Source organism: Oreochromis aureus, linkage group 18 (assembly GCF_013358895.1).
Source record: "Oreochromis aureus strain Israel breed Guangdong linkage group 18, ZZ_aureus, whole genome shotgun sequence".
Taxonomy (NCBI): Eukaryota; Metazoa; Chordata; class Actinopteri; order Cichliformes; family Cichlidae; genus Oreochromis; species Oreochromis aureus.
In genome coordinates, this window is record NC_052959.1 from 8,418,825 (window position 1) to 8,445,359 (window position 26,535).

Consider the following 26,535-nt stretch of genomic DNA (forward strand, 5'->3'; position numbering starts at 1 on the left):
CAGTCCAGACATGCCAGCAGAGCAGACACCGGGTTAGAGTTGGATGCATAGAGAGCAGAGGGGTTGCCGGTAAAGCATGCAATAAAATCAAGGGACCAGCAAGACTATGAGACAAGGCACTATTAGTCACACATAAACAGCATAAGTTTAATCCGTTCGGGCATCCAGAAGTATTGTATGTTTTAATTGCGCATTCTAGTTTCAAGTATTCTGCCAAACAAAGTTCATATCAAGCAGAAGCAAATTTCCTTCTGAGTGTTGCCAAGAATTATTTTCACAGCTGTGTCTCCGCCTTCTGATGTTTGAGTGTATTGTGTTTATACATGTGGTGAATTTTTAGTGTGAAGAACATCAGGAGTACTAATATGAACCAAAAGAAGTAAACACGGATACGAGTTTTGTGCCCAAAGCCCACTTGGACACGAGCGGCATGTTCTTTATGAAACGTGAGCAGAGACGAGGAGCAGGCATTAAACTATCTCTGAAGTTTTGTTATGAATTGTATTTTGTCTGTTCATTCCAACAGATTTCTGTTTTCCTTTGACTTTTTGATGCTGTTACCCTGGGGAGAGTTACCTTCGATGGCACTAAAATGGGGAGGTTGCGTTTGCAAATAACACAACACTCAGCTGTTCACCGTTGATTCTTTCCTGTCAAATACTGTAGAATTAGATTCTCAAGTTAAGCTTTTCACAACATACAGCAACATGCATATAAGATCCTATATTTTCCTGCTTTACACAGAAAAATAGTCATTAGTGGTGTTGATGGGCATGATTTAATGCCTTATCATTTCAACTGTACCTGTAAGTGCATAACCCACAGAGACTGACATAATCACCCACTTTCTCTCATAAGTAAGGTCAGAGTCGCATTCCCGGGCCTTATGTTTGCAGACCAAGCACAGAACTCCAACATGATCTCAACAGTAGCTGGCTTTGTGACTCTCAACTCAAACATTGCTGTGTTAAATAACTAATAAATCTCCAGGGAATGTGACAGACTGGCGTTCACCACTTACAAAATGGTCCCAATAATGTCAATCTGTGTCGTCTGTGTCTGTGAGGAACTAAGTACACCCTTACTACTGCTTCCACAGGATTTATTAGGGTAATTAAGTGCTGTTAATCAAATGCACTTAATTAACTGATAATCAGCAAATGTGGCTGCATAGAATAGCAAAGGTTTTAGCAGTTTGCTGGTCTGGAGCATTCAGGTGTTTTAATACGATGCCACAATCTTCCCAGGAGTGGAAATCTAAGCAAATTCACCCAAGGTGAGAAAATGCAATACTCAGACAAACTACAAAAAAAAGCACAAACACCAAATACCAAGTGTCAGGCATGGTGGTGCAGGGGTAATGATTTGGGCTTGTTTTGCAGCCACAGAACACCTTGCAGTCATTGAGTTGACAAAGGATTCCTCTGTATACCAAAGTACACCAGAGTCAAATGTGAAGGCGTCTGCCTGGCAGATAAAGATTGGTCCAAACTGGGTCATGCAACAGGACAATGATCCCAAGCACAGCAGCAAATTTACAAAAGAATAACTGAAAAAGAAAAAAATCAAGGTGCTGTAATGGGACCTTAAGAGAGCTGTTATTAAATGTCAATAGACTGAAGCAATGTTGTTAAGAGAGTCATATGGAAAGCAAGTTATTGCTGATAAATATGGTTCAAAAAGTTGTTTGACCACAGGGTGTACATAGTTTTTCACAGGACTTTCACAGTCTTATTTTTTTTTCCCCAAAACTGTGTTATGTGAGAGAGTGAGCAAAAAAGAGAGAAGAGTTGAGATCCTCCTTTAGGTTTGGTAGAAAGGAAAAACAGAGAGGTGAGTGATCAAGTAAAAATATGAGGAGCAAAAGAGATAAAGTGAAGCTCAATCGGGCCCAGAAGGTTAAGCCCAGCAGAGCACAGGCCAGCAGGAGAGTGGGGACGAATCATGGCCTCGTAAGATAACTGTGCCTAGTGTGAGTACAAGACAATATAGCCTGTCTGAAACCCTCTGCTTCTTTTTTGCCATTCTCTTCACAATAATAGGGTGCAGCTAGTTTTGTCCGACCAATATATCCAAATATATTTAATGTACAGTAATTTTTAAAAAAAAATCCTCACATTTGATAAGTTGCGAGCCAAAATATAAATTCTATATAAAAACATTTCACTCTGTTTATCAACTTTGTTATTTACAATATGAAAAATGCTGTTTGCATTGTAGCTCTTTATGCATTATACTGGTGCAACATACATATGATCCCTCAATACCAGTGCTGTGTGTGATGTGGAGTGTCATTTCTTAATTGAAGCTTCACCAGCTAATTTGCATAGACGTTCCCCTGTAGCGCACTGCCTGCCTGTTTTTGTGAAATAGTAGGTCACAAAATTACCAATTGGGTTAAGGTACGGGAAAAACTCTCCCCGTGGCCATTGAATCAACACACGATCAGCACAAGGTCACTACGTGATGTAGGCCAGTACAAAATTAGGACCCCAGTAGTCAAAGTCTGAGAGCCGCCCCACCATAATCACCACCAGCCCTGCTTGTTATTCCGTCATCTCTGCCTCCTGCACTTCCTCTTGAAATCTTCATTTCCTTGCCTATCTTTTTCTGCCATGTAGCCCAGAAAAAGCTTGAGAAATATTGTTCCACAGGGACACTTAATGAATTCAGACCAAAGGTAAAGATGTTCACACAAGGGAGAAGACAACTTATCTAACCAAAGAAAGCTTAGTGTGTGTGTGTGTGTGTGTGTGTGTGTGTGTGTGTGTGTGTGTGTGTGTGTGTGTGTGTGTGTGTGTGTGTGTGTGTGTGTGTTCTATTAAAAACCCAACTATTTGTCATAGATAAAGTTCATTCACGTGTCTCTGTTGAAACTGCTGTTCTTGCTTTCTGGCGTTGTTCATCTGTTGTGGAAGGCAAAAAGTCAGAAAGTCTTTGTATTGGGAAATATAATGACTGATGTGAGCCAAGGGTGGACCTTTTGGTAACACAATAAAAAAGGGAAGCATTGCTTGGTTACAACTCTGTGATATGCAGCCCTTTGCTTAAGAGGATACAAGGGCAAGTGATTACAAGATTATAATCCGTTAATCCAATATAATCAATTATGCCATGATCCTTGTAACCATGTACAATGAACTTTCAGTCTTGGTGCCTTTGAAACATTGTGGTCAGGGAGCAGGTCTGTGACCACTCGTAGTCAGCTGCTGTGTTCAAAATTACCTCAGTGTGTCTCGATGGAGATGAAACAGCAGTGAAACAGATGCTGTTTTACTGCTATCAGGTTGTGACTGAATGTGATCAATTAGCCAATTATGTGCAATCTCTTTGCGATAATACAAAATTAACTGTGATAAATCAGCCATTTGTTGCAAATATGTTACTGTTTAAATACACAGAAATTCATGTTAAGTAGAAATTCATATAAACTACTTAGAATCATACTCCAGGCAGAATCTCATAGATCTGAAGCTAAAATTTAAAAATCAATGTTCTATCAGTCAAGTACCCGAGAAAGGACAGCCAGCATCTGTTTCCTGCAGTGATAAAGACCGCTGTTTCACATTATAAGAAGAGAGCAGGAGAAATAAAAAAAGATGGCAACACTGACAGCTATGCTCAAACAAGTAGAGACAGGCTGTACCCATTTGGCTGCCTGCCTGTTTTCTTTTTTTTTTCTTAAAATCTGGAGAGGATTTGATGGAAACCTTGAAGTTTAGTTTCCTTTTTACTGGGGGCCTGTTGTGTTCATTTCCAGCTACATATTTTTTCTTGGACTCCTATAGAGAAGCTTTGCCTGGTTCACAATTCAAACAATCCTTATTTATTTTATAATGAATCTTATGCGTAAATTTGATTAGGACATCTTGTATTAGTCTTCACTGATCCAACCCCTGCATTCCTGGTTGCTCGGGCTGCTGCAGGCTCTTTACATCACTTCCTTGTTTCCACGCTGTCAAGCTAAATTCTGTTATCATCACTCTGGTCCAATCGCTCCTTTCTTCTGAGTGACGGCCCCTCAGTGTGGATGCTATGAACATAAATTCTAAACCTTGTAAAAAACAGAAATTCTCATTCTTAATGGGAAATCTCAGATCCGTCTTTACATATTTGAGCCCGTTTACAGTTTAGTTTATAAAAGTGAACACCATTAAAACCTGCAGCCTCAAAGACCGATCTGTGTGATTTATATTGCAATACATAAAATTAGTCTTTCAATCATAAGCTGGAAAAATCTCCCTGTCTACAGGCGGTGATTTACACCAACCTGGACTAAACCCAAAGCAGAATCAATGTTTTCCACGTGGACTGCTCCAGCTCCACATTATCAGATTGAGGAGGTTCAGGTCTTTTAGCTTTTGCTGAACAAGTGGCTTAGCTGCTTTTATCTGTCACAGTTGTCCCAAGTGACCGTGACGGGAGAAGCTTTGTTTTACATTGCACCATCAGTGGGAGAAGAACTCAGAGCAGCCATTAAAACAAGCAAAGATAAAGAAAGCACATGTGATCCTACACAAAGGCAAGGGTGACGAAAAGAAACAAAGAAGCTCCAGCTGGCATATGGATATATGAGCAAGAAAGAAAAGTAGGAGAAATGGGATAAAGACAGACTGAGAATGAGACCTTTATATTGTTACTTTCTCTTCTTCATTTATACAAAGAACTGTGTGCACTTGAGAAAAGGCAGCAGACAGATAAGGTTTGCAAAAGACAAAGAACAAAAGGAAAAGAAGCACGCTTTTTAACTCTGCAAAGTCATAAAAATAGAGGAAGAAAACTACCACGTTGTTGCCATTAGATTCATTGTTATGCATCTTAGGTGACCACTGTGTCTCTGTCTCACACTGGAATTTATCAGGATACACACACACACACAATTGCTCAGGGACCTGTTCTTGCTGTTCTGTCTTGCTCTCTCTGTGTGTGTGTGTGTGTGTGTGTGTGTGTGTGTGTGTGTGTGTGTGTGTGTGTGTGTGTGTGTGTGTGTGTGTGTGTGTGTGTGCACGCATACAGACACACTTGTTTGGCTTCCCTGGAGTGAGAGGAGGAAGCGCTGCCTTCCACACTGTCTCTGCTCATATTGTTTGATTCAGTCAGCGTGGGACAGAATGTGAAAAAGCAAACGTCGGTTGGCTCACGCCACAGTTCTCAGCCGAGGGGGGAAAAAGGAGCAAATCCCAGAAAACACAGAAAGTTTGGATCATCTGTTGTCCTTCTCACCCCCACAGCAGGGAACTGCTGTTAAATATTCATTACTGTGATCAAGAACAAATTTTCATACAGTATTTTATATTTACTTGTTGTGTTGAAAGTTGCCCAACAGAGCAGGGCTTGTAGGCTAATTCAGTACGTTGCCATCCCAGGGTGCTGCGGGCTTCTTCAAATTATGTGTGGGATGGACTTTGGAATGTGAGCCTTGATGCGCCAATGATAACAAAATGATTCAAAGAGGAGCAAAGTCCACGTTAAGAGGTTGGTGTCACAAGAAGGTGGTGCCAGAGATCATATTTTACATATATTATGTAAAAACATTATGTTTTGATCTTTGTTTTGTTCAGTTTTCACTCTGATTTGTTTCATTTTGTAAAATTTCCTTTTATTTAGTGATTTAACCACCTTGCATTGATCAGTGGATATTGAAAACATATGTGATGGAAATAGCCACTGTGATGTCACCAACTGATGAACAAACTCCTTTTGTGAAGCATTTTCAAATTTCACTCTTGGTGTTATAACCGAATGTGATAAGAAAGAATAAGGAAACAGAAACTTTACAATGAACTTAGTGCAATGGAGCTAAGGGCAAGAGTTGCCCCCTGGTGGCCATTCTTGGCTTCATTGTCATTATCTTCATCCATCCATTCTCTTCTCTCTTCCCCTCTCTTCTCTTCAGTTTATCGTTTTCAGGGGGGGGGTCAGTTGGCTGGAGTCTATCCCAGCTACCATAGGGCAAGAGGCAGGGTACACCCTGGACAGGTCACCAGTCTGTTGAAGGGCTAACACATAGAGACAGGCAACCATTCGCACTCACATTCATACGTATTATCATTCTTTTTATTATTATTATTATTATTAATAGTAGTAGTAGTAGTAGTAGTAGTAGTGGTGGTGGTGTTCCTTTCAAAACAACACCCTATGGCCGGTTTTTGTCAGACCTGCGGTTCTTGACTTATGTATTAAAAGACAGATATTTATGTTAATTTATCCTATTCTTTTGATCATCATTATATGACTGTACATTCGTAAACACCAGAGAAAATAATTAATAATTATATATAAATACATCTATTTATTAATCATTTGTTTGGTTTAATGCAGAATGAATGATAGGAATAGACATGAGTATATACACTATAACTATTAGAGTAAGATGATGATTATTATTATTATATTACCATTTCTAATGGCTACCAAGTAACCCAATGCAGAGCATTTAAGCCAAGGCCATCTTTTATATACAGTCTATTCACTTAACAAGTGTGTGTCAGTGTGACACCAGCAGGTCCACTACAAGCATCTTTTTGCAATGTGTCACTGTGTAAATGTGGTGACCAAAGACATGTCCAGTGTAATTCACAGCAAAGTAATATTGACTATCCATAGAACGGAGGGCAGTGTGAAGAAGTGGCCTGTTGCATGGAAGGACATGTTTCTTCCTGAGAAACACTTAGTCCACAATCACCACTTGTGATTTCATTAAGAAACTGTCAGTGTCAGGGAGACTAATCAATACAAGTATGAGTGTATGTAGTCGTAGAAAGAGCAGGATTACCTGTCACGTGTCAGACAACACTTCAATTTGTCTCCATAGAATAACGGAGACTGAGGCCCAGAAACTTTCTTCAGCACGGACAAAACGAAGCAAAACCAAACAGGAACAAGCAGCCATCATTCACACACATTGTTCACCTAAAGTCATTTTATAGTAATAACTAATCTGTTATGCTCGGGCTACCGCAGCATTGTACACTTTACTTTCGGTTGTTAAGCACTTATGTAAATTCACGTTATGTAAATTTGGCTCTTTATTGCTACCAGCAACTGACAACATTACTCAGGATGCTAATTCAAACTAGCTGGAAAGACAAGCAAAATAATGTGATACATAATCCCTGTGTAGAGACCATTACTTTAAAAGTCTTCGTGCTTTTAGGCTGATTCAGATAACGGTGGAAACTAAAAGATGTGTGTGCGTGTGTATGTTTGGTGTGTGTGCAGCTGTTCTGTGGCCCAAAGACAGACACACACTTACCGATGGTCATTTCAATGTAACATTTCACCAGTTTGATGTTCCTAACCATAATTAGCTCTGCTATAGGAAAGAGTATATAAACCAGCTGTAGGTTTTGGTTCACTGGTTCACATCACTGGAGCAAAGTTATTCAAACTGAAAACTATTGCTTTAACTGCCAGAAAACAGAAATGGTTGAATCACTGTTCTGTATGGTTTTCAAAGATTTTTTCTTTCTTTTTCATTCACTGTTAAAGTAGTTCTGATGTGCATATATGCAGCTCTGGAAATGATTCTGAATCAGTGACCTGTGACTCACTTTAAAGCAGCATGTTGCTGTTCTAAGTAAAGCTGGGAAGACTTTGAATCTCTATTTTTGCTTTGTGCTTTTTCACATTGCCTGTTTGATTTATTATAATATTGAGTGTCTTGAGGTGTAGACAGGATTTCATTGCACTCTCTACAATGAGAGCATCTGCTGAGTCACATATGAGTAATGTTACCACTCTATAAGCTGCAAGCACAACACTGACATATGTTAGAAAAACATTCGCCTAAATGTCCGGCTAATATACACCCACCAGCCACTTTATTAGGGCCAGCTGTTCAACTGCTTGCTTATTTAAGTCAGCCAATCATATCGTGGTATGTTTGTAGGTGCCAGCGAGGCTAGTCTGAGTATTTCAGCTGATCTGAAGGGATTTTCCCACACAAAAAAGACAGGCTCTCCTGTGCCAGTCCTGCAAGGTGACTGAAAGTCTCCTCCATCCCCATATTGACTCACCTGTCTGATGGCAGACAGTAGCTTTCCGTAGCAGAACACAATCACCAGGAAGGGCACGATGAGGCAGAATATAAACAGACAGATGATGTAAGAGATGTTATTCGCTGTCTTGGCTGTCCAGTCGACAGAGCAGGTGGTCCCAGGTCCCTCTGGGCCGTAGTGGCTCCAGCCGAAGAGCGGCGGCAGGGTCCAGATAAGTGAGTACGCCCAGGACATGATGATGCCAAGGGAGATTTTACGGTAGTTGGAGGAGTCCGCCTCAGTGGGAGCCATCATGGTGCTGTAGCGCTCATAGGAGAGGACAGCCAGGGAGATGAGGGACACAATGCCTAGAGCACAGAAATACAAAGGTAGGTATTATATGCACATACAGACACATATGGTATTTCCCCCTTACTATTCAGATCATTAAACTCATTTTAGTTAGTTTGATGTTAATTAAACAACGATAACTAGACTAAATATAAAATGCAGTTTTTAAATTAGGATTTCATTTAGTAAGGGAAAAAGTTTCCAATCCTACCTGACCCTGTGTGAAAAGTAATCTAGTTAATGGTTGTACCACCCATGGCAGCAAGAACTGCAATCAAGAGTTTGTGTAACTGGGAGTGAGTCTTCCACATCGCTGTGTAAGAATTTTGATCCACTGTTCTTCAACATTCATAAATGTTTCAGTTCAGCCACACAGGAGACTTTTTTAACAACGTGTTTAAGGTCATCCTTAAGCATCTGAATCTGACTTGAGTTGGGATTTTGACAAGGCCACTTCACAACCTTCATTTTGCTTTTGTTCTTTTTTTTCTGTTTTTCTTTTTTTGAGACATTCAAAGGTGGACTTGCTGGTGTGTTTCTGATCATTACTCCGCTGTATAACCCAACAGGAAATGAACCGATGGCCGAATATTCTCCTTCAGGAATTTCTTTGCAGTGAGCAGAATTCATGGTCCCATCATTTAGAGCAAGTCATCCAGGTGCTGAAGCAGCCCCAGACCATCACACTAGCATCGCCATGTTTGACTGTTCGGATGGAGTTTTTTTTTGTGTGTGTGTGTTACTTTTACACCAGATGTAACAGGACATCTGGTTAAAAGTTCAACTTTTTTCTCATCAGTCCACAGAATATTTTCCAGAAAGTTTTGGGGATCATCAAGACAAATGTGTGCAAATGTGAGACGAGCCTTTGTGTCCTTTTTGGTCAACAGTGGTTTTCTCCTCTAAACTCTCCATGGATGCCATTTTTGCCCAGTGTCTTTCTTTTTGTTGAATCATGAACTCTGACGTTAACTGAGAGAAGTGAGCCCTACAGAAGTTTAGATGTTGTTTTGGATTCTTTTGTGGCCTCGTGGATGAGTCGTCGATGCACTCTTGGAGTAATTTTGGTAGGCTTGCAATTCCTGGGAAGATTCTGTTGGAATTGATATTTTTTATATTGTCATTTGTGCTAATATATATAGATATATAATCATTGCCTTTATGTGTCCTAATATGGCTATCATTATGAAGAAAAAGCCAGACAGTCAGAGGATTTATTTTCAACCTTCTAACATTTCCAGTATCTGTGTCTGTGCTGACGAAACGTGCTATCTTTATTTAGAATGCAGCTTAGTGCAGAGAGCTATGTTATACATTTAGAAAGCACCATGTTCTTTTAAGGTGCAAGATTTTACACCTTTAAATGTTCATTTGAGATATGACCATTGCAAGTTCCTGTTTTTATAGTTTAGCAAGACGCTTACTTCTGCTTTTCTGCATACCCCATACACACAGTTTAAGTTCATTGAAAGGTCGTATGTCTATGTATGGTATAGCTGGAAACACACACACACACACACACACAGACACACATGGACAGGCGTATACATTGCTCACACACATATACGTGCCTTAAAACTGTCACGTGCTTAACTGAATTATGTGTAACCCCTGTTGTCAATAAAAGAGTGAGGCGGACGCAGACGAGTTGGAGTTGCTTGGATAGGCGAGTCGCAGCACTGCTCTCCAACGCTCTGTACACTGTAAAATGTACACTGGTGTCTGTGTGTTTGCTTTCAGTAACAGGTTCTGTTTACCAGCAGGGTTGACTTAAACCCAACAGGTTCACTACTTTTCTGAGTTTTCTCCATTTGTGGTCCGTGGTCCACTGGAGTCCCAAACTTTAGAAATGGCTTTGTAACCCTTTCCAGACTGATAGACGGCAATGACTTCTTTCCTTTTCCTTCATTAGCTCTTGTGTATTTAAACCTTCAGTTTGCTTCTGTTTGTTGTGTTGTACTGTGTAGTCTGCTTGTTTGTTTCTTGCTCGTTCCTGCAGGGTATTCCCTGTATTCCGAGTGTACGTACTCAGCTTCTATTTGTCAAATATTAAATTATATTTCATGATCTGGAACATGTAAGTGTGACACACACGCACAGACATACAGCAAGACTACAGACTGCTTGTTCAGTGTGCTCCTTTTGTAAGCTTGATTATAATATTTCACCTTTAATGGGATCATAAAATACAGACTGAAGTGTACCGCCTGTCCAAATGTTTTTCTTCTCTAGTGAGAAAACCATGCACAGTCACTGTGATATAAAGCCTTCCAAAGACGTCCTGACATCACAAGTGCAGCTAAAGTGAGCTTTAAAGTTTATCATAGTATAGAAAAACTATAGCAAAAGAAATCATCTTATATTTATAGTCTGGAGCCTGCAGCAAACCCACACTGCACATTATAAACAGCGGCACTACCCACAGCGTCTCAATGCAGCGAAGCACAAGACAGAAATCTCAGAAACCATTTTCATATACATATATATATATGTAACTGTTCAATACACAAGATAATTTTAGTCTTGTTATCCTGTTCACTGGGCCATCCTTAATGACCACTTTTAATTATTCTTATTATTTTAGATGTATTTTAAAAATAAACTGTGGATGAGGTTAGGTAGAGAAAACTAAGTCAGCAGAATGGAAACAAAGTTTAGTTCTGTAGTTGCAAACTTTGAGTATTTTTGTCTTGTTTGTCCAAATACATTGAAATCATTATAGTCTATGTACCCTTGACTACACAGTCTCTGTGGTACAGTGTGTTGTGCTTGTCTGTTTACCCCCAGATATTAAACTCAACGTGGTTTGTCCTGCACAGACTGCTTAGCTCAGGGCTTTTATTAGCTCTGTTACAGCAATATTCTAAAGTCAACACAGTTTTACAACAGTCCACTTATGTTTCTGTTTGATCTTGGCTGGCTCATAAGAACCAACCCTAAAAAAAATATTTTCCAGTTGTTTTTTTAAGATAGCCAAATTTGTTACTCTCTGTCTCTCTCTCCCTCTTTTTTCTGTGATATGAAAGCCTGGTAACACCGTCCTCCCACAGCAGGTGGACGGGCTACTGTCATTTTTCAGCTGAGATCTAAAGCGGTCGTGTTTATAGCTGGGTATGATCTGTAAATTCTGCTGTAGTCCAGTAGCAACGCTTTCAAAAAATTCCTTTTCTACTCCATTATGTGTTTAAGTCGGTGTTTCCTCAGGCGGATGTTTGACCTTTGCTGTGCAGAATGATTCAGTGACATGAGAAGGAAACATTTTCTGAATTCTCTGCAAAGTTCCCAAATCTTAAGCATTACACATCATAGTGATATCTGATGAGTATTTTTGTAATGATAACGTGCAAAACATTTTTAAAGACAGTGAGAAAAAAATGTGTCTCACTGCTGATAAGAAAATAAACATCTCTCATTATTTAAGGCAATGAAAAAATGATGGAACTTGTCGTTAAGTGACCATGAAATGTGCACATACTGCTGCTCCAGTCCAAAGAAGATACTTCAGTTAAGCAGAATCTGATAATACAAAAGTAAGTTGAACTCATGTGGTTCATTTTATTGTTGATTTTCTTATTGCACACCAAATTCTGTTATAGTGTTTGCTGCTGTGGAGCACGGACCCCCAAGTCATCAGCTTAGGAGAAACAATATAATAGATGTAATTTTTGTGACTATAGTGATTATAGTGATTGTAAAGGCTTCCATATTTTCAGCAGAGGAGTTTATTTCAAATAAACAAACTCTCACTGAGCAAGATTGCAACTTCTTTTTAATTCTGCCAGCTGGTGGCCAAGCAGCTAAAAATGAAAAATCGTATTCTCAGGTATGTGAGATATACACTGGAGAAAAGCGACAGGTGTAACAGTGAAGCCGCAAGGAGCAAAGGCAGCAAAATACATGGAATCAAGCACCCAAGACAACAGACAGTGCACAAGAGGGGTGAATAAGAGTGCGCAGGCAGGGTGGAGTGAGTGGGCGTGAGTGTCAGGGGTGATTTTGTGACACAAGGACAGCAGCAAGAGGGAAAGGGAAAGTTTACAAGATGGCAGTGAGACCTGCTGTGATATAAGATTTGAAAATGTTGGCACTGACAAAAGATGGGAGGTGGCAGAGTCGATCATACTAAGATTTTCATTATGAGTGACCAGGATGGACAGGATTGGAAATGAGTACATCAGAGGGACAGCTCAGGTTGATCAGTGTGGAGAAAGGCAACGTTAAGCTGGTTTGGACATGTGCAGAGGAGGGGGAGTGGATAAACTGGCAAAAGGATGTTGAAAATGGAGCTGCCAAGCAGCAGGAAAAGAGAAAGACCTCAGAGAAGATTCATAGATGTAGTGAAGGAGGACGTGCAGAAGGTTGGTGTGACAGACGAATGCTAGGGAGAGGATGAGATGGAGGCAGATGATCCACTGTGGCAACCCACATAAAGGGAACAGATGACAGAAGAACAGCCACAACAAAATTACAGTTTTGGATGGTTAATGGTTGGATAACCATCGCTAGAGTTTCATATAATGAGTGCAGCATATGTGCAGGCTTCAGATGTCTTTAAGCACTCTGCTTTAAATGGTTTTATTCTGTTCTTTTCTCTGTATGATGCCAAAGAGAGGGGGTGTGATGAATACAGTCATCTCAGGAACAGCAGCCCCACCCATCTGCTGTTCAAACTTTCTATTTGTGAAGGTTAACCAATTAGAAAAAATTTGGCTTAAAGGGAGAGAAACGAAAAAATAAACTAGATGAGCTGAAGGGCTTCACAAAGGCCCAGTATGAGATTAATAAAGGTTATTTTAAACTGTGAAGTTTAAAATACAATAGAGTCCGACAGTAATAATAGGAAAATGTAAATCAGCAGAATGGGTCACCTTTAAGAAATGTCTTTACCTGAGTGTACCTGAGACTGCGGCAGCACTAAAAGCTGAGCTGGCAGCCTGATGTGGCAGTATAACTGTAACCTGATCCAGAGTACAGTACTGATGCATCCCTAATAGCATGAGCAAGATAATACACTGCTAGATTAGCTGAAGAGAAGAGCATTTCATCTTAAACAACATACTTTATTAGCTGTGGTCATGAGTCTCGGGTCAGGTTGGTCAGCATGTGCATAGTGTATATCTTCCAGACAACAGCTGAATATAAATGTCTCCAATATCCCTTAAACAGTTTTTAAGAACTGCCACAATAAATCAAACTTCATATTTACTAAAAACTAATTAGCAAATCTCTTCCACGGCTCAAAATTAACCCAAAATTGAATACTGGCATCATGTTGCTGAAGTCTTCTGGCCTCAGGCTCATGGAAACTGTTGTAGTTGATTTAATTCATTGCTTTTAATGGGAAAACTAGATTATAGCAGCAGATCCACTACAACTTCCACCTACCTGATGAGTACAACGCTGTCTCTGCTTTGCAAGGTTCTTTATATGAGGAAATCCGTTATTAGAGGCCATGTAATATCATCATGAAAGACACCCGCACATCTTTGGATATAACTTTGATAGCATCTGAAATCAAACATCACCCCGCATCAATCTTTTACTGCTCTGACAGGATCAAATGTATCAGCTGAATGTAATATTCCAAAATGAAACATCTTGTGATGTGATAACATCTGAAATATATACATATATATATTTATATGTATAAAGGAACAGTCTTTGTTCTCCTGCCTGTGTGATATTCACTCGACACTTCTCTCTTGCTTTTCTGTTAGAAAGCATCTGCTTCTGCATCACTCCTTTGATACCACATATCCAGGAAAAGACAGTTTGAATGAAAAACACAGGATTGAGTAAAGCTGTGTTTATTCAGAAGATCCCAATCCCTGTGTCTTCTCCTCAGTCCTCACAGGTGCGCGAAACCAGCGCGAGGCGCACCGAGTCTGCTAAGAGACATCAAACGTGCGGACCTCTCATCCGATTTTCTCCACTTTGGATAAGAAGTCAGAGCGTACGGACATGATCATTCACACTAATGAATGCTGAACACCAGACACACATCACCTCCTGAACATATTTTTGGGTCTCTGCTACACAAGACCTTTAATTCAGTATTTATTACCGTGGCTCATTAGCCGGCTTGCTTGCTTTGACCTTTACGGCAGAGCAGTATTGTTCTGCTTTCTTTCTCCCCACTGAGAATTCTGCATAGCGTCCTGACAAATTAACAACACTCAGGCCAAGAGTTGTGCGCACCAACATGATGCACATATTCGTGCATTTTCCTTTCTCCCCACGTGCACGCTCATCAGTTTGCCCGCCTATTTTGGTGATGCTGCTGTACACAGGTCAGCGAGTGAGTGTATGCGGGAAAGCAGTCTGACTCCAATATGTGGTGAGTGGCCCCCAGCAGTGCAAGGTTAATCCAGTGACTGTGTGCAGAGCCTGCTTGAAGAAGGAGGCATGCAGGAAGACACAGACGGGCTGTCAGAGACAGAAAAAAAAGATCCTGTCCTGTTCATCTTCAGTATAATGGAAGATACTAAAAGTTCAGCGAGACAGAGAAGAAAATGCAAAGAGGCGGGTAGAAGAGGTGAATGGATGCCAGGAGGCTGATGGCAGTGGGTGAGGAGGTCCAGATAAAGACACACACACACGCACATGCATGCGTCTCCACAAATTGTCTTCAGTGGGTGCTCTTGGCACAAAAGTCAGTGCAATGCATCTTCAATTGTTCAGTCATTCAAAAATCTAAGACTGTGAGCAGAAAGAAGAAATCGATGTGAAGAGAGAGCAGGAATACGACGTGCTAACGCCACGCTAACAATGTCTTCTGTCACTGACAGTGATGCCCTCTAATTTGAAAGAACATCGATCACTCAGAAAAGCTTTGTGGAGATTCGACGAATACAGACACTGTCGCTTTGTCAAAGCGGCACCCGGCATTATTCACCCAAACAATCAATTTCACTTTTCCTTTCTCTGACCCTCCCTCACTCTTTCATTCTGGTTTTATGAGGCCATTGAGGAATTACTCATCCATAACCAGTGGAGGCTCTAATGATGTCTGTGAGATATTTCTCTCTCACACACACACACACACACACACACACACACACACACACACACACACACACACACACACACACACTCTGTCTCCCTGCAATATTTAAGTTTGCAGAAGCCCAGTTTTTTTTGTCAGATGTTTAATAAATTGGCTCCTTGTGGAGGTCAGTGTTACATATTTTCAGATGGTGCTTAATCTTGGTCTAACACTCGAGTTGGCGAGACGGTGGACGCGATCAAAGCTCGCTCAGATACTGTGAAATGATTGGAAGGTTGCCTTTTTTGCGCCATGATAAGACAAAAATGAAGTTTTGGAAATTGCCAACTTATCCCAGAGGAAGCAAGCGTACCAGTCGAGAGCCTGTTTTGAATTTAAAAGGCTGACAGATTCACGAGGCTCTTGTGGAAAGTAAAATGCAATTTAGTTAGTGTGCACTGCGTGTAAATGTTAGCCAAAGATCAAGGTGTGAAAGAGCCGATAAACGCAGGGGATTAAAACCCCTGCTGGACTTGTTTGCTGCGTGTTTAGCTTCTTCCTTTGTTGCCTGGATAGGAAGGTTTCAGTGTTCAGAAAATGCACAAAATGACCACAAAGAAGCTTGAAGACCTCAGAGCCACAGAATGACCATAAAGTAATGATGGGAAACTATGTAACACAGATGGTTCTCAAGTAGAAATCAGACTTTTGTCTCAGAGGGATTTTTGCTACTTTTTTTTTTCTACTGTTGCTTCACAGAAACTGGACTCTCACATAGGTGGCTAACAAGCTGTAATCCTACTCGAGATAAGATCAAATGCCCGAAATCTTTAGTTGCAGCAGGTATCAGAGGGCCTAATGTTGGCTCCAGTGGCCATTTCTCAGCTTAAAGCAGGCCTTTAAACATCAGAAGATTAGATGTGAGTGAGAGAGAAGTTTTAGAAAAGATTTATCAGCTCTTGCAAACTTCATCACTGAAAGGCTGCGACCGCTGACCGCAGATATCCAGCATGAACACTCAGTCCGTTTGCAGCTGCAGAGAGAATTTGTGGTCTCTATAACTGAAAAGCTCAAAATTTATCAGTTTTTCATCAAATGTTTTTTTAAGTCTTCCCAAAAGTCACTTGCGTGTGTTGATTCAACAGAAAAGTGAACTTTAGGAATAATAAGAGGCTTTGGCTAATAACTGTGGGCTTTACTGCTGGAAACCAAAACTGATGAGCTCCACACAACTGTAATGCATATTACTGACATCCAAACTTAGCCATATCCAGTTAAGTATAGTTCAGTATGAACAAGAAGAACTCTGAGGGCTTAATAATCAGACTGCAAACAAGTATTACAGCATTTCGAGGGATAAAATGAACTTTATACCAACTGCATTTTCTTCTACTTTGTGTCGATTTCTTCCAAAATTATACAAAAGTGAGTTTAAGCTTCTTCTTTTTCAACTTTTTAGCTGCCAAGCTACTGAAATATGAATTGATTTAAAAGCAAGAGGGAACTGGTATAATATACAGCAGTGATAAATATTCAAGACTGGACATCCGTGTCTTTCAGTGTCTGTGACTGCCTGGCTTTCAAAGGTTGTTTGGACTGAATGGAAAGTTTGGAAAGCAATGATAGTTCTTTAACAAACGATCAGTCCCTCTGTTCATTAAACACTAAATCAGGCACTCAGCCAAGGACTCCTGGTGACAGAAGAACATTTTCATCTTTTATACAGAAATAAGGCTCACATTAAAAAGAACTTCATCCAAGTGACTTGGATGTGTCCACTGACGGTTTTAATTAATACAACTCTTAGAGGACAATTAATGTAAGCTTGTGTTTAATGCTAATTTAAACTCCTTGTTTGCTGCTGGTATATAGCACACCTGGTCTGATCGCTCTACTTTAAACTGCCTTTTGGGAGGATTCCGCAATCCAGTCTGGCCCAGTATCAAGCAAGTGCATATACCAGCATTATTCTCTACTGTGTGCATCATTATACCCAATGTATTTATATCAGCACCACTGAGCAAAGGTATAGCAGCATCCCATTTTCTCATTACACAGCTTTCCCCCTTGGAAATGTTTTATTCTGCAACAAATGCTGCAGATGTACCTGCCATGGAGGCAGACAGCGTCGCCACAGCCCGCTACAGACCTGCAGGAGCAGCTAAATGAACAGTGCACAGTGAGGAGGTTTGATTCGCCTCAGGTACAGCCACTCAACTAAATGGTAATAAGCATTTAGTGGCCATTTAATAGCAGGTTGCACACCATATATACAGCGCGTGAGGCAACAAAAATCACCTGCTGACAGTCCTGTGACATGCATGCAGAGTTCATAATGGAATTTGAACAAACGATTTCTAAAATGACTAAATTACTTTCGTGAAACCGTGGAGCTGTCTTATGACAAGGAAAATGTCATAATGATGCACACAGCTGCAGAAGGGACCGGCACGGTACGATCTGTCACGGAGCTCCATCCAGACCACAGCCACATATATAATGAGCAGTATCGTGCACAGCTCGTTACCTGGACCAAACCTGCGCATCTTTATGTGAAAGCTTCATCGGGATTATGAGAGGAGATGTGCAACTCGAATCACGGTTTGGACTCATGAACCACTTGACTCGTGCTGAATGAGTTTTTTGTTTGATTGTTTGTTTGTTTTTTGAAAACAATAAAACGTAATAAGATAACCTCCACTTTAAGCGAGACCTTAATGAAAGACCTTAATGGCGTAGGAGACTGCAGGAGACTGCACCCAAAATGCACGAAAAGAACGAGAGAAAGCTTGGAATAAACAAAATGCCTTGTTCCAGCAGCGACGAGCCATGCAAAACGAACAAACAGCCGTAATAACAGGTTCTAATTGTCTCCAGCTTGGCACACGAGCATTGCTCATTATTTCAAGATTTAATTCATTAGCAGTCCGAAGATTTTTAGGCTTTTCTGTGAAAGTTTGATATGGCTTCACACATGACCCAGGGCACGAGAGACAGCTGGACATTTTTACGTTTTCTTTTTCAAAATCATCATTTCATCTGCACAAATAAAGCATAACATCATCAAGTCTACAAAGCGCAGTGCTCTGGACAGGATCCACGCATACCGCGCAGCAACACTCACGACCTCGTGTGAAATAAAGAATATAGAGCCTGTACACAGAACAGAAACCTATAGCGCACAAATAGCACCACCTAACTGATCCCGCATTTGTACTCACCACAGAGCGAGTTGGCGAAGCCGTACCACACGCAGCCTCGTTCCCCTATGAGCCACCTTCCTTGCGTGCTGGCCGCGAAGCTGAACGGAGTCCCCAGTACGCACACCAGCAGGTCGCTGATGGAAATGTTCATCAGGAGCAGGTTGATGGGCGACCGCAGCATCTTGTAGCGGCAGAAAAGAACAAGCACCAGCAGGTTGTTAATAAGTCCGAAAGTGCCGATAAAGCCCAGGCACACAGCCACTACCAGGTTCCCAGTCGGGGTGAGAGTGGTCCGGTATGATCCGCCCCCCAGGTGCCCTTCCCCGGCTCCGGCACACAGAGCGCTGTTGAAATCCGCGCAGCCGCTCAGGCTCACGTTGGACACGATCATGGCAGTCCTGGTGTCACTGCGGTGCCACACCGAGTGACCACGGTAGCTAATATATCATTGGTATGTCTTTTTTTCCCTCCTGTGTGGAAAAAAGAATCAGAAGACAAATCTGCTCGTAGCCGACAACACTTGTTGCTTTAAAAAGAAACGTCAAGTAGAGCCAATCGGACATGTGGGGTGATAAATAGTTGTTGTTTTTGCTTCTTTCTTTTTTTCTTTTTTTTTTTGCTTTTTCTTTTTGGTGGGGATGTCAAAACTTTGTTCAGGGGGAGGGGAGTGTTGGGAATATATTTTTAAAAAGAAATGAAAGAAAGTTGGGTGGGCTTTGCTCCACCCTGTGGATGTCTACAGTGTGCACTCGCACTCTTTCCGGAGACGCTCCTGTCTCTCACAGAAACACCTTCTCTCTCTGTCCGTGTTTAAATCACCCTGGCCCGCTCTCCGGCAGCTGACGTTCAGTGACTGGGAGGGTGGTGTGGGTGGAGGGAGCGGCGTTGGGCATCCAGCAGCATCGACCAATCGGGCGATAATGGCGCTCCTCGAAGAGAAACGCCACCCCGCTCGTGCTCAGAGCGCGACTCGACGAAAAGTCCCGCTCAATAAAGTTTCAGGAGCTGCTCTTCCCCACCACCACCCCCGCCCCACCTCTGCGCTGACGTCCTCAGTGCAGGTATCGATGCTCGGCGCTGTCCGAGGTGCTGAACACGCAGGCAGCACCAATTCCACTAATCAACGGTGTGTCCAAGTCTGCCATGCATGTTAATGAAGTCAATACCGTAGCAGTACAAAGGTAGAAGCTCTCGGCTCTTTAATATATCACCACCAGTTATAGCATTTTTCACTGTCTTTATTTAGAAAGGATCTCTCGCAGTAGAAAATGTCGTGCAGTCTTTCTAAATTAGGCACAAAAGCAATGAGCCGCCCTGAATGAAGTAATCACTCCGGCGTTAATGGGGAGATTTCCAGCCGACTTTTGGGCTGTTTTAGATGATAACGAGGTCACCGTGCAGCACTGGGTTTGAGCGGAAGGTGAAACTCTGCATGTGAAGTCACAAGCATCCAGATGTGCAGATAGCTGGGCGTATCCCCCCCCCCCCCCACACACACACACACACACATAAACACGCACACACATACAAGGAAATTAGTTTTACGGGTTTTGTTGTCGTTGTGCAGTAGTTTCTTTCTTTTCTGTGAAATGGAACCCCCCCACCCCCACCCGCCTCCAATCTGCCAGCACTGTGAAACTCCATGGATTGCATTTTTAGGCAGGAATGACGAGGAGCAGTGAAATGCTAAAACATGATGAGTGTCAGGCATCTTCTCTCCTGGTGTCAGTATATTCCGCTGCAGGCAGAGAGGAGTCGTAGCATTTGTGTGCAGAGAGCACACCCTGCACTGCTGAACCTTGACTCACTTCTGAGTCAAACAAGCGCAACCTTTCCTCCACATGCTAAACTAACCTCTCAGCTCTTATCTCTAAACACGCGCGTGGCGTGTCTGACAGATAATGCAGTTGTTGTTTTTTTCATTTGTGCGAGGAACAGCATGTCGCCTTTCACTTTGATTTAAACTGAGTTTTATGTTGAAGTGACAGTAAGCAGATAAAAAAAAAAACCCTGAGTGAACAAATAGATCAGTTTGCATCAGCAATAACATAACTTTGAGTCTCTTCTGGTTGTTGCTGCTTTATGTGTCATGTCAGCAGACACAGACAATACAGTATGTACACAAAAAAATAATAATTAAAAAACCACCAGTTCAACTATTGTCAGCAATTAGCTGATGATTAAAAGCAAATCCTGGTAGCCAAACAAATATCGGCTGCATGAGAGTGGGAGGGCAACGATTTGGTGCTAAAGCACTGTGATAAAAATATCCCTCTTTTGCATCTCGTGACTTTGCATGCAATGGAAAGTTCCAGAATTAGATGCGGAAACTTAGTCTTCCCTTCCCAGTCTGTTCTAACACTTTCCACCAAATAGGCCCCTTGTCACAGTGGAGCGAGGTAATTACCCGTGAAAACTGTACAGCGACATTTACTCTGACAACATCTTCCCCATATGCAGGCCTAATTGAGTTGAATTAAGACACTTGGGTTTCTGTTGTGAATACCACCCTCATTTAATCATCGCAGTGGGATTGGGCGGTTGGTATTTAGGTGGGTTTCTAGGTCAATTTGGCGACTGTGCTCTGAGGAGATGTCCAGGGCGATGAAGTGCAAATGGGGTCAGAAGGTTGTCTCAGAGATTCTGTTTTATGTGTAAATCAGAGGAAAAGTGCCAGCAGAATGGTGCTTTATGGATAATATCACATTTAGTTGATTTGTTATGGACTGTTACCTGTTTGGTCACATTAAATCTGTCTTGCTGTTCCCCCAAAGAGACAAACAGTTCTTTCACTGTAGCCCAATTTCAGATGGGTAAATTGTTACATTTATTAACATCAAGTGTTTTATTAGGTGAAAAGGACATGTTCACTTTCTCAGTGGTATGTTCAGACCCAAATTCACAATCTCGCCCTGTTCTGCTCGCCCTGTCCCACATTATGCTTTCAATTGCTAGGGTTTACATTTATTTATGAAAAGCACTCACACATCTGGGCAGCCAGCTGTGTCGTTTCCACTTTAATATAACAGTATATAATAAAATGAGTAATATTTCTGGAGTTATTACCCCGTTTGTTGAGATGATATTCTCTCATGTGCTTTTCAGCAGGCCAAAGCTGCAATTACACCAATATCTGAGCTTTAAATTGAGTTAGAAAACAGTCATGAGTTCAGCAACCAAGTGAACTTCACCAGCAATGGCAATAAAGCTTTGTACAGCTCTGCTGGATATATCATAACTTCTCTTCCTCCAAGTTTGCCTTTTCTTGTTGTCTATTTAACTGTGAGGGGCCGAGTTGGTTAGACATGCGGACACAGGAGGTTTTAATTAAATGACAAATCTACATAATGAACTAACAATCCAGGGCTCTTACAAACGTAACAATACAAATCTAAACTGAACTGACCAAGCAGGTTTCCCAGCTTCCTTCATCATCCTCATGCCTCCTCCTTCCTCCTCCTACATCATTGTTACCCTCGCCTCTGACGTTGACCTTGTGAGAGTGGCCACTGCTTCTCTGCAACTTAATGTACCACGGGCTTTAGGGTAAGCTCAGAAGAGGCGTGATGCTGTGGATCATATCAATTTATTGTCCACAAATGTAATACACAGGCCCTCCACAGCCCCTACTTTATCTGGACACATGTGTCACTCGAGACCCATGCTTTAAGTGCTTGACACACAGCTTGTCATGACATGATACAGCAGAGGAGAATATATGATGGTGGTGGTGGGAGGTGGGGGGATTGTCTGAGAATAGACTGTGAGAGGCAGCTCAGGATGCAGCTCAGCATTTTGTGGCAGACTGGCAGGTGTCAAATCAAGTGCATGTCATTGCAGCTGTCCACAAATATGTGCTGAGGTCATTTAAAATTCTACAAACAATGATCATGGTGTCTTTAAAGTGCACTGTTAAACTTACACATACGGTTGCAGTGGTGGATATTTTTATTAATATTATTAATCATCTCATTTTCATGTAATCTCTATGAGCCGAAAGTTCAGTCGTCAGACTTTTCCAAATACCCAGAGTCTTTTTTCCCGCTCTCTGCTCGGAAACATGTCAGTGAAAAAAAAGCCAGCTTCTCTCCTAACAAGGAAGGTGTGGAAGGTTTTTTTGTTCCAAATGTCAATCAGTTTGGCTCAGATAATATTCCCAAGCTTCAAAAAGGTTATCAGTTTGATTTTGAATTTCTTTTTTCAGGTCTTTTGCCTGTTACACCCAATCCAAACTGATTATGACTGTCATGTCTCAGCAATTATTTCATGTACTGATATCATATGAAATTAAATATGTTGACTCTTCCCTGCTGAACTGCTGGCACCCCTCGTACCTGCTGGCAGCCATAGCTTCGTCTGCAGTTTTTGTTTGGTAATTATGATCAGTTACTTGTGAAACACATTCCTGCACATGGCAGAGTGCTGTAATTCACTGTGGAAATCAATAAGAATGTATTATTTCACTTTCTGATATAAATAGAAAAAATATCAGACTTTCGGAGCAAAGATACCTTTATTATTTAGACACTGGCTCACTGGGGAGATTAAACATGACTTTAAACACATTTAAAGCACCAGCAAAATTAACTGGTAAATGGACTGGTTCTTATATAGCACTTTTCTGCTCTATCTGTGCATTCAAAGCGCTTTACATAAATTGCCTCATTCACCCAGCCACATAAGCACTTTTTTCTATGTTCTTTCTACCTAACATTCACACACATTCATGCTTAGACTCTTGTCCAAGGATATTTGGCATGCAAACTGGAGCAGACAGGAACTGAACCGCCAGCCTTCTGATTAGTAAGGTAAGAATGGGTTCAGACTATAAAAAACACTTTTATTCTGATTTTATTTGGCAGGTTAATCACCCACATAATTACATGGATGCTCATTTATTCATTTCAGTCATAAGAAGCAAAATGTAGTACTGGAGTAATTATGATGGTGCAAATATTTTGAAGTGACACAGTCCTGATGGGTGTCATCTCTCTTTACAAAGAACATGTGGCATAAAGAAACCTTGAAAGTGGCTCAGAGTCACTGTTAAAAGACACTTCAGCATATTTCTGGTTGCAGAAGGCGCAGAATATATACAGATGCGCCTCAGGGACAATAACTCTAAGGGAAAAAATAGTAATAATAGTTTCCCCCAGATTATAAGTCCAAACAATCTTAAGTTTCACCTTAAGAGTGAAGGTCTTACGTATGACCAAACGGCTTAAACAAAACTGAAACTGAATAGATAAACAAATAAAGAACTTTTATCCAAACTCACAATTAAACTTCAAGGACACCAAGATTGCAAACCTTCGCCAACTCAGCTCACTTAGTAGTATTGTATTTTGGATATATTTATTTTCTTTACTTTGTTCTTTTAGATATACTTTAAGAAGTTTGTAGTGCAGTAAAAAGTCAGATAAGGGTAGCATGGCTTAGTGCATGTCTTTACTTTGATCATACAAACATTACATTGGAGTAGATAATGAATAACAGGTTCTGATTTATAAACAACTGTACATGAATAAAATGAGCTTAGTATATATAATTAGGGATGGGACTTCAGTCCTTGAGACAGGCAAGCAGAGGACCTTGGTCTTGGTCCTCTGCTTGCCTGTCCATCCTACTTATCGGCTGAACTACAATCAGCTGATTTCTGTTTGAGTGCCAGAGGCGGAAAACAGTGGCACAGTCTGCAGCGAGGACATGTACATTACTTGTATTTTTATTGCACGATAGTACAGTGCAAACAGCATTCAGAACAGAAACAACTGCATTATGCTGTTAACACAACTTTGGCAGTTTGCGAGCATGCTAACACTAAGCTAGCTAAGAGGAGTGATGTTAAAGCTGAGTAACTGTCCAACCCTACCTGTTCATGTTTCTACAGCAGAATCACAGTAGCCATCAGTTTCTTTGTGTTGTTGTGCTGGTTTTCAACTTTGCTTTGTGTCGCCGTCTTTGTGTTCATGCCTAAATACTAAGAGAAAGATCATATGTGTGTCTTCTTTACGATGGGGATATGTGTTGGTGTGTGGGACTGTAGGTTTATATTGTTAAATGGTAATTATGAGACAATGTGTCATTTTATGGAGAGGGTGAAAATAATATAATGAGTAGTACAATGTAGTATACTCCTGGGTGTAATTAATTCATGTACTTCACTTTACTTACTTTTAAGAAAAGTAACAAGTGCAACACTGATCACAGCAAAGAGGGGAAACACCTCCAACATCTGCAAACAACATGTGCATGAATGTAACGTCTCTGCTTAAAGATGGTGGTGATGTCAATAATGGAATCAAAATCGCTAAATTCTTATCAGTTCCCATCCCTATGTATAATATTATACTGCAGCATATTTCTAACTAACTAGGCAGCTCATTTTCTTTCTCCTGGCAATAGTTTCTTTAAAGATGTAACACATTTTGGGGTCAAAAAGGTGAAAAGGTAAAAAGTGACATGATATTTAGATGTCTTTATATGATATTTTCTATATGTTAACAATACACACCACATTTGTGGATGTAAGCCAAATTTTTAATGGATTGTAAACATGACTCTACTCCACATCCCTGCATATTTTTATCGCAATTCATTCAAAACTTTACGAGCTATCATGTATACAAACGGAATAATGACACTCACGTAAGCAAATGCTACCAAAAGGCGGTGAAGACCAGATCAAGAACAAACTGTAAAAATAAAAGTAAACTGAAATAAGGACCAAGAAAACACTCTCTCAGACAACAGTGAGGCAAGGGAGCACAAGAGGGACAGGAAGGAGGCATATGAACCAAACACACAACAAGATTATAACTATAAACATGAATCAACACAAACACTATAACATACGGGTCTTCAAGGACATTTTAAAAGAAATGTATTGTGCGTAACTCTTTCTGAATTGCTACAAGAACTCCAGGATCAGTACTGATATGCTTCTATGCGTTTCAGGAGACAGCACATCATGCTTTCTGTTGGTCTACTGGTTGTTAAAGCCATGTTTTTCACGTTTTATACATCTGTGTCAGCTACACCTTGGTTTTTTTAGACCGAGCAGAGCCAGATGAAGATGATGCATTTTCCTGTACAGCCTGACAGCGCTGTGCTAAAAGCACTAAACATGAAAAGTGCCACGAGCTTTCAAAACATGCAGGTAATGGCACCTGTCCCCTGTGGCTCTCTTATAGAAACCAGATGGATAAATGTATGGTTAAGTGAAATGTAGACAGACTTCACAAACATGTCACTTTACTTTTTCACAGTTAAGCTTATGAAGCTTGCTAATTGCAGCAGAAATCCAGGGCATAAAAGTCAGAAAGGTGATTTATCACCCTATATGCTGTATAACCCTGCATGAATATTGCTTTGACATTTGCTTTATTGCTTAAGGACAAAAGGCTTTCCAAGCCTGGTTGTTCCTCAGTCGCTATGTCCATTGTTGTACAGTAAAAGCCCATTTCTGTCTCTGCATATGTAGACTACAAGAATGCATTCCCAAAGGCTAGATATGTGACCTCTGCAAGTGCACTATGAGTGCACATATTTATAAGTCATTCCTTGAGATTCTAATGTGTCAGTTCCAGTGTTGGGACTAACGCGTTATTAAGTAACGCGTTACAGTAACTACGTTATTATTGTGGTAACGAGCACGGTAACTAGTTATTATGCCAAAACCAGGAACGCGTTACTCGTTACTGGGATTTAGATAGGCTCGTTACTCGTTACTTCGTGTGGTGGATATCGCGGAGCTTCCACAGATTCAATAACATTAGCAAGTGGTGGAAGCCAGCAGGTGGATGAAGGAAAAGGGAGGCAAGAGGAGAGACCCGAAGCGGCCGCCGGTCCGCGTGTCAGATGAACTGAACTTCAGGTAAGAAGTTATGACCTGCAGTCTATCTGGGTCAGATATAAACCAAGTTTAGGTGGAGTTTATTTTCGGTATGCTGACATTTTCGTACTGCGTGCTAGCTTGCATGACGGAGTTTCTATACAGCTGGGTGGGTGCTATGTT

The 26,535-nt window shown here is 41.0% G+C and overlaps 1 protein-coding gene across 1 annotated transcript in view; it reads right to left on the reverse strand.

Annotated features, from left to right (window-relative positions):
• The window catches only part of LOC116335265 (vertebrate ancient opsin-like), a 57,947-nt gene extending 39,038 nt beyond the window's left edge, over window positions 1-18,909 (reverse strand). The window contains exons 1-2 of the mRNA XM_031758912.2: window positions 18,537-18,909; window positions 8,019-8,347 (exon numbers count right to left, since the gene is read on the reverse strand). Coding sequence (XP_031614772.1) covers window positions 8,019-8,347; window positions 18,537-18,909 — 702 coding nt within the window. The remainder of the gene's footprint in view (window positions 1-8,018; window positions 8,348-18,536) is intronic.
• Window positions 18,910-26,535: the final 7,626 nt, after the last annotated feature.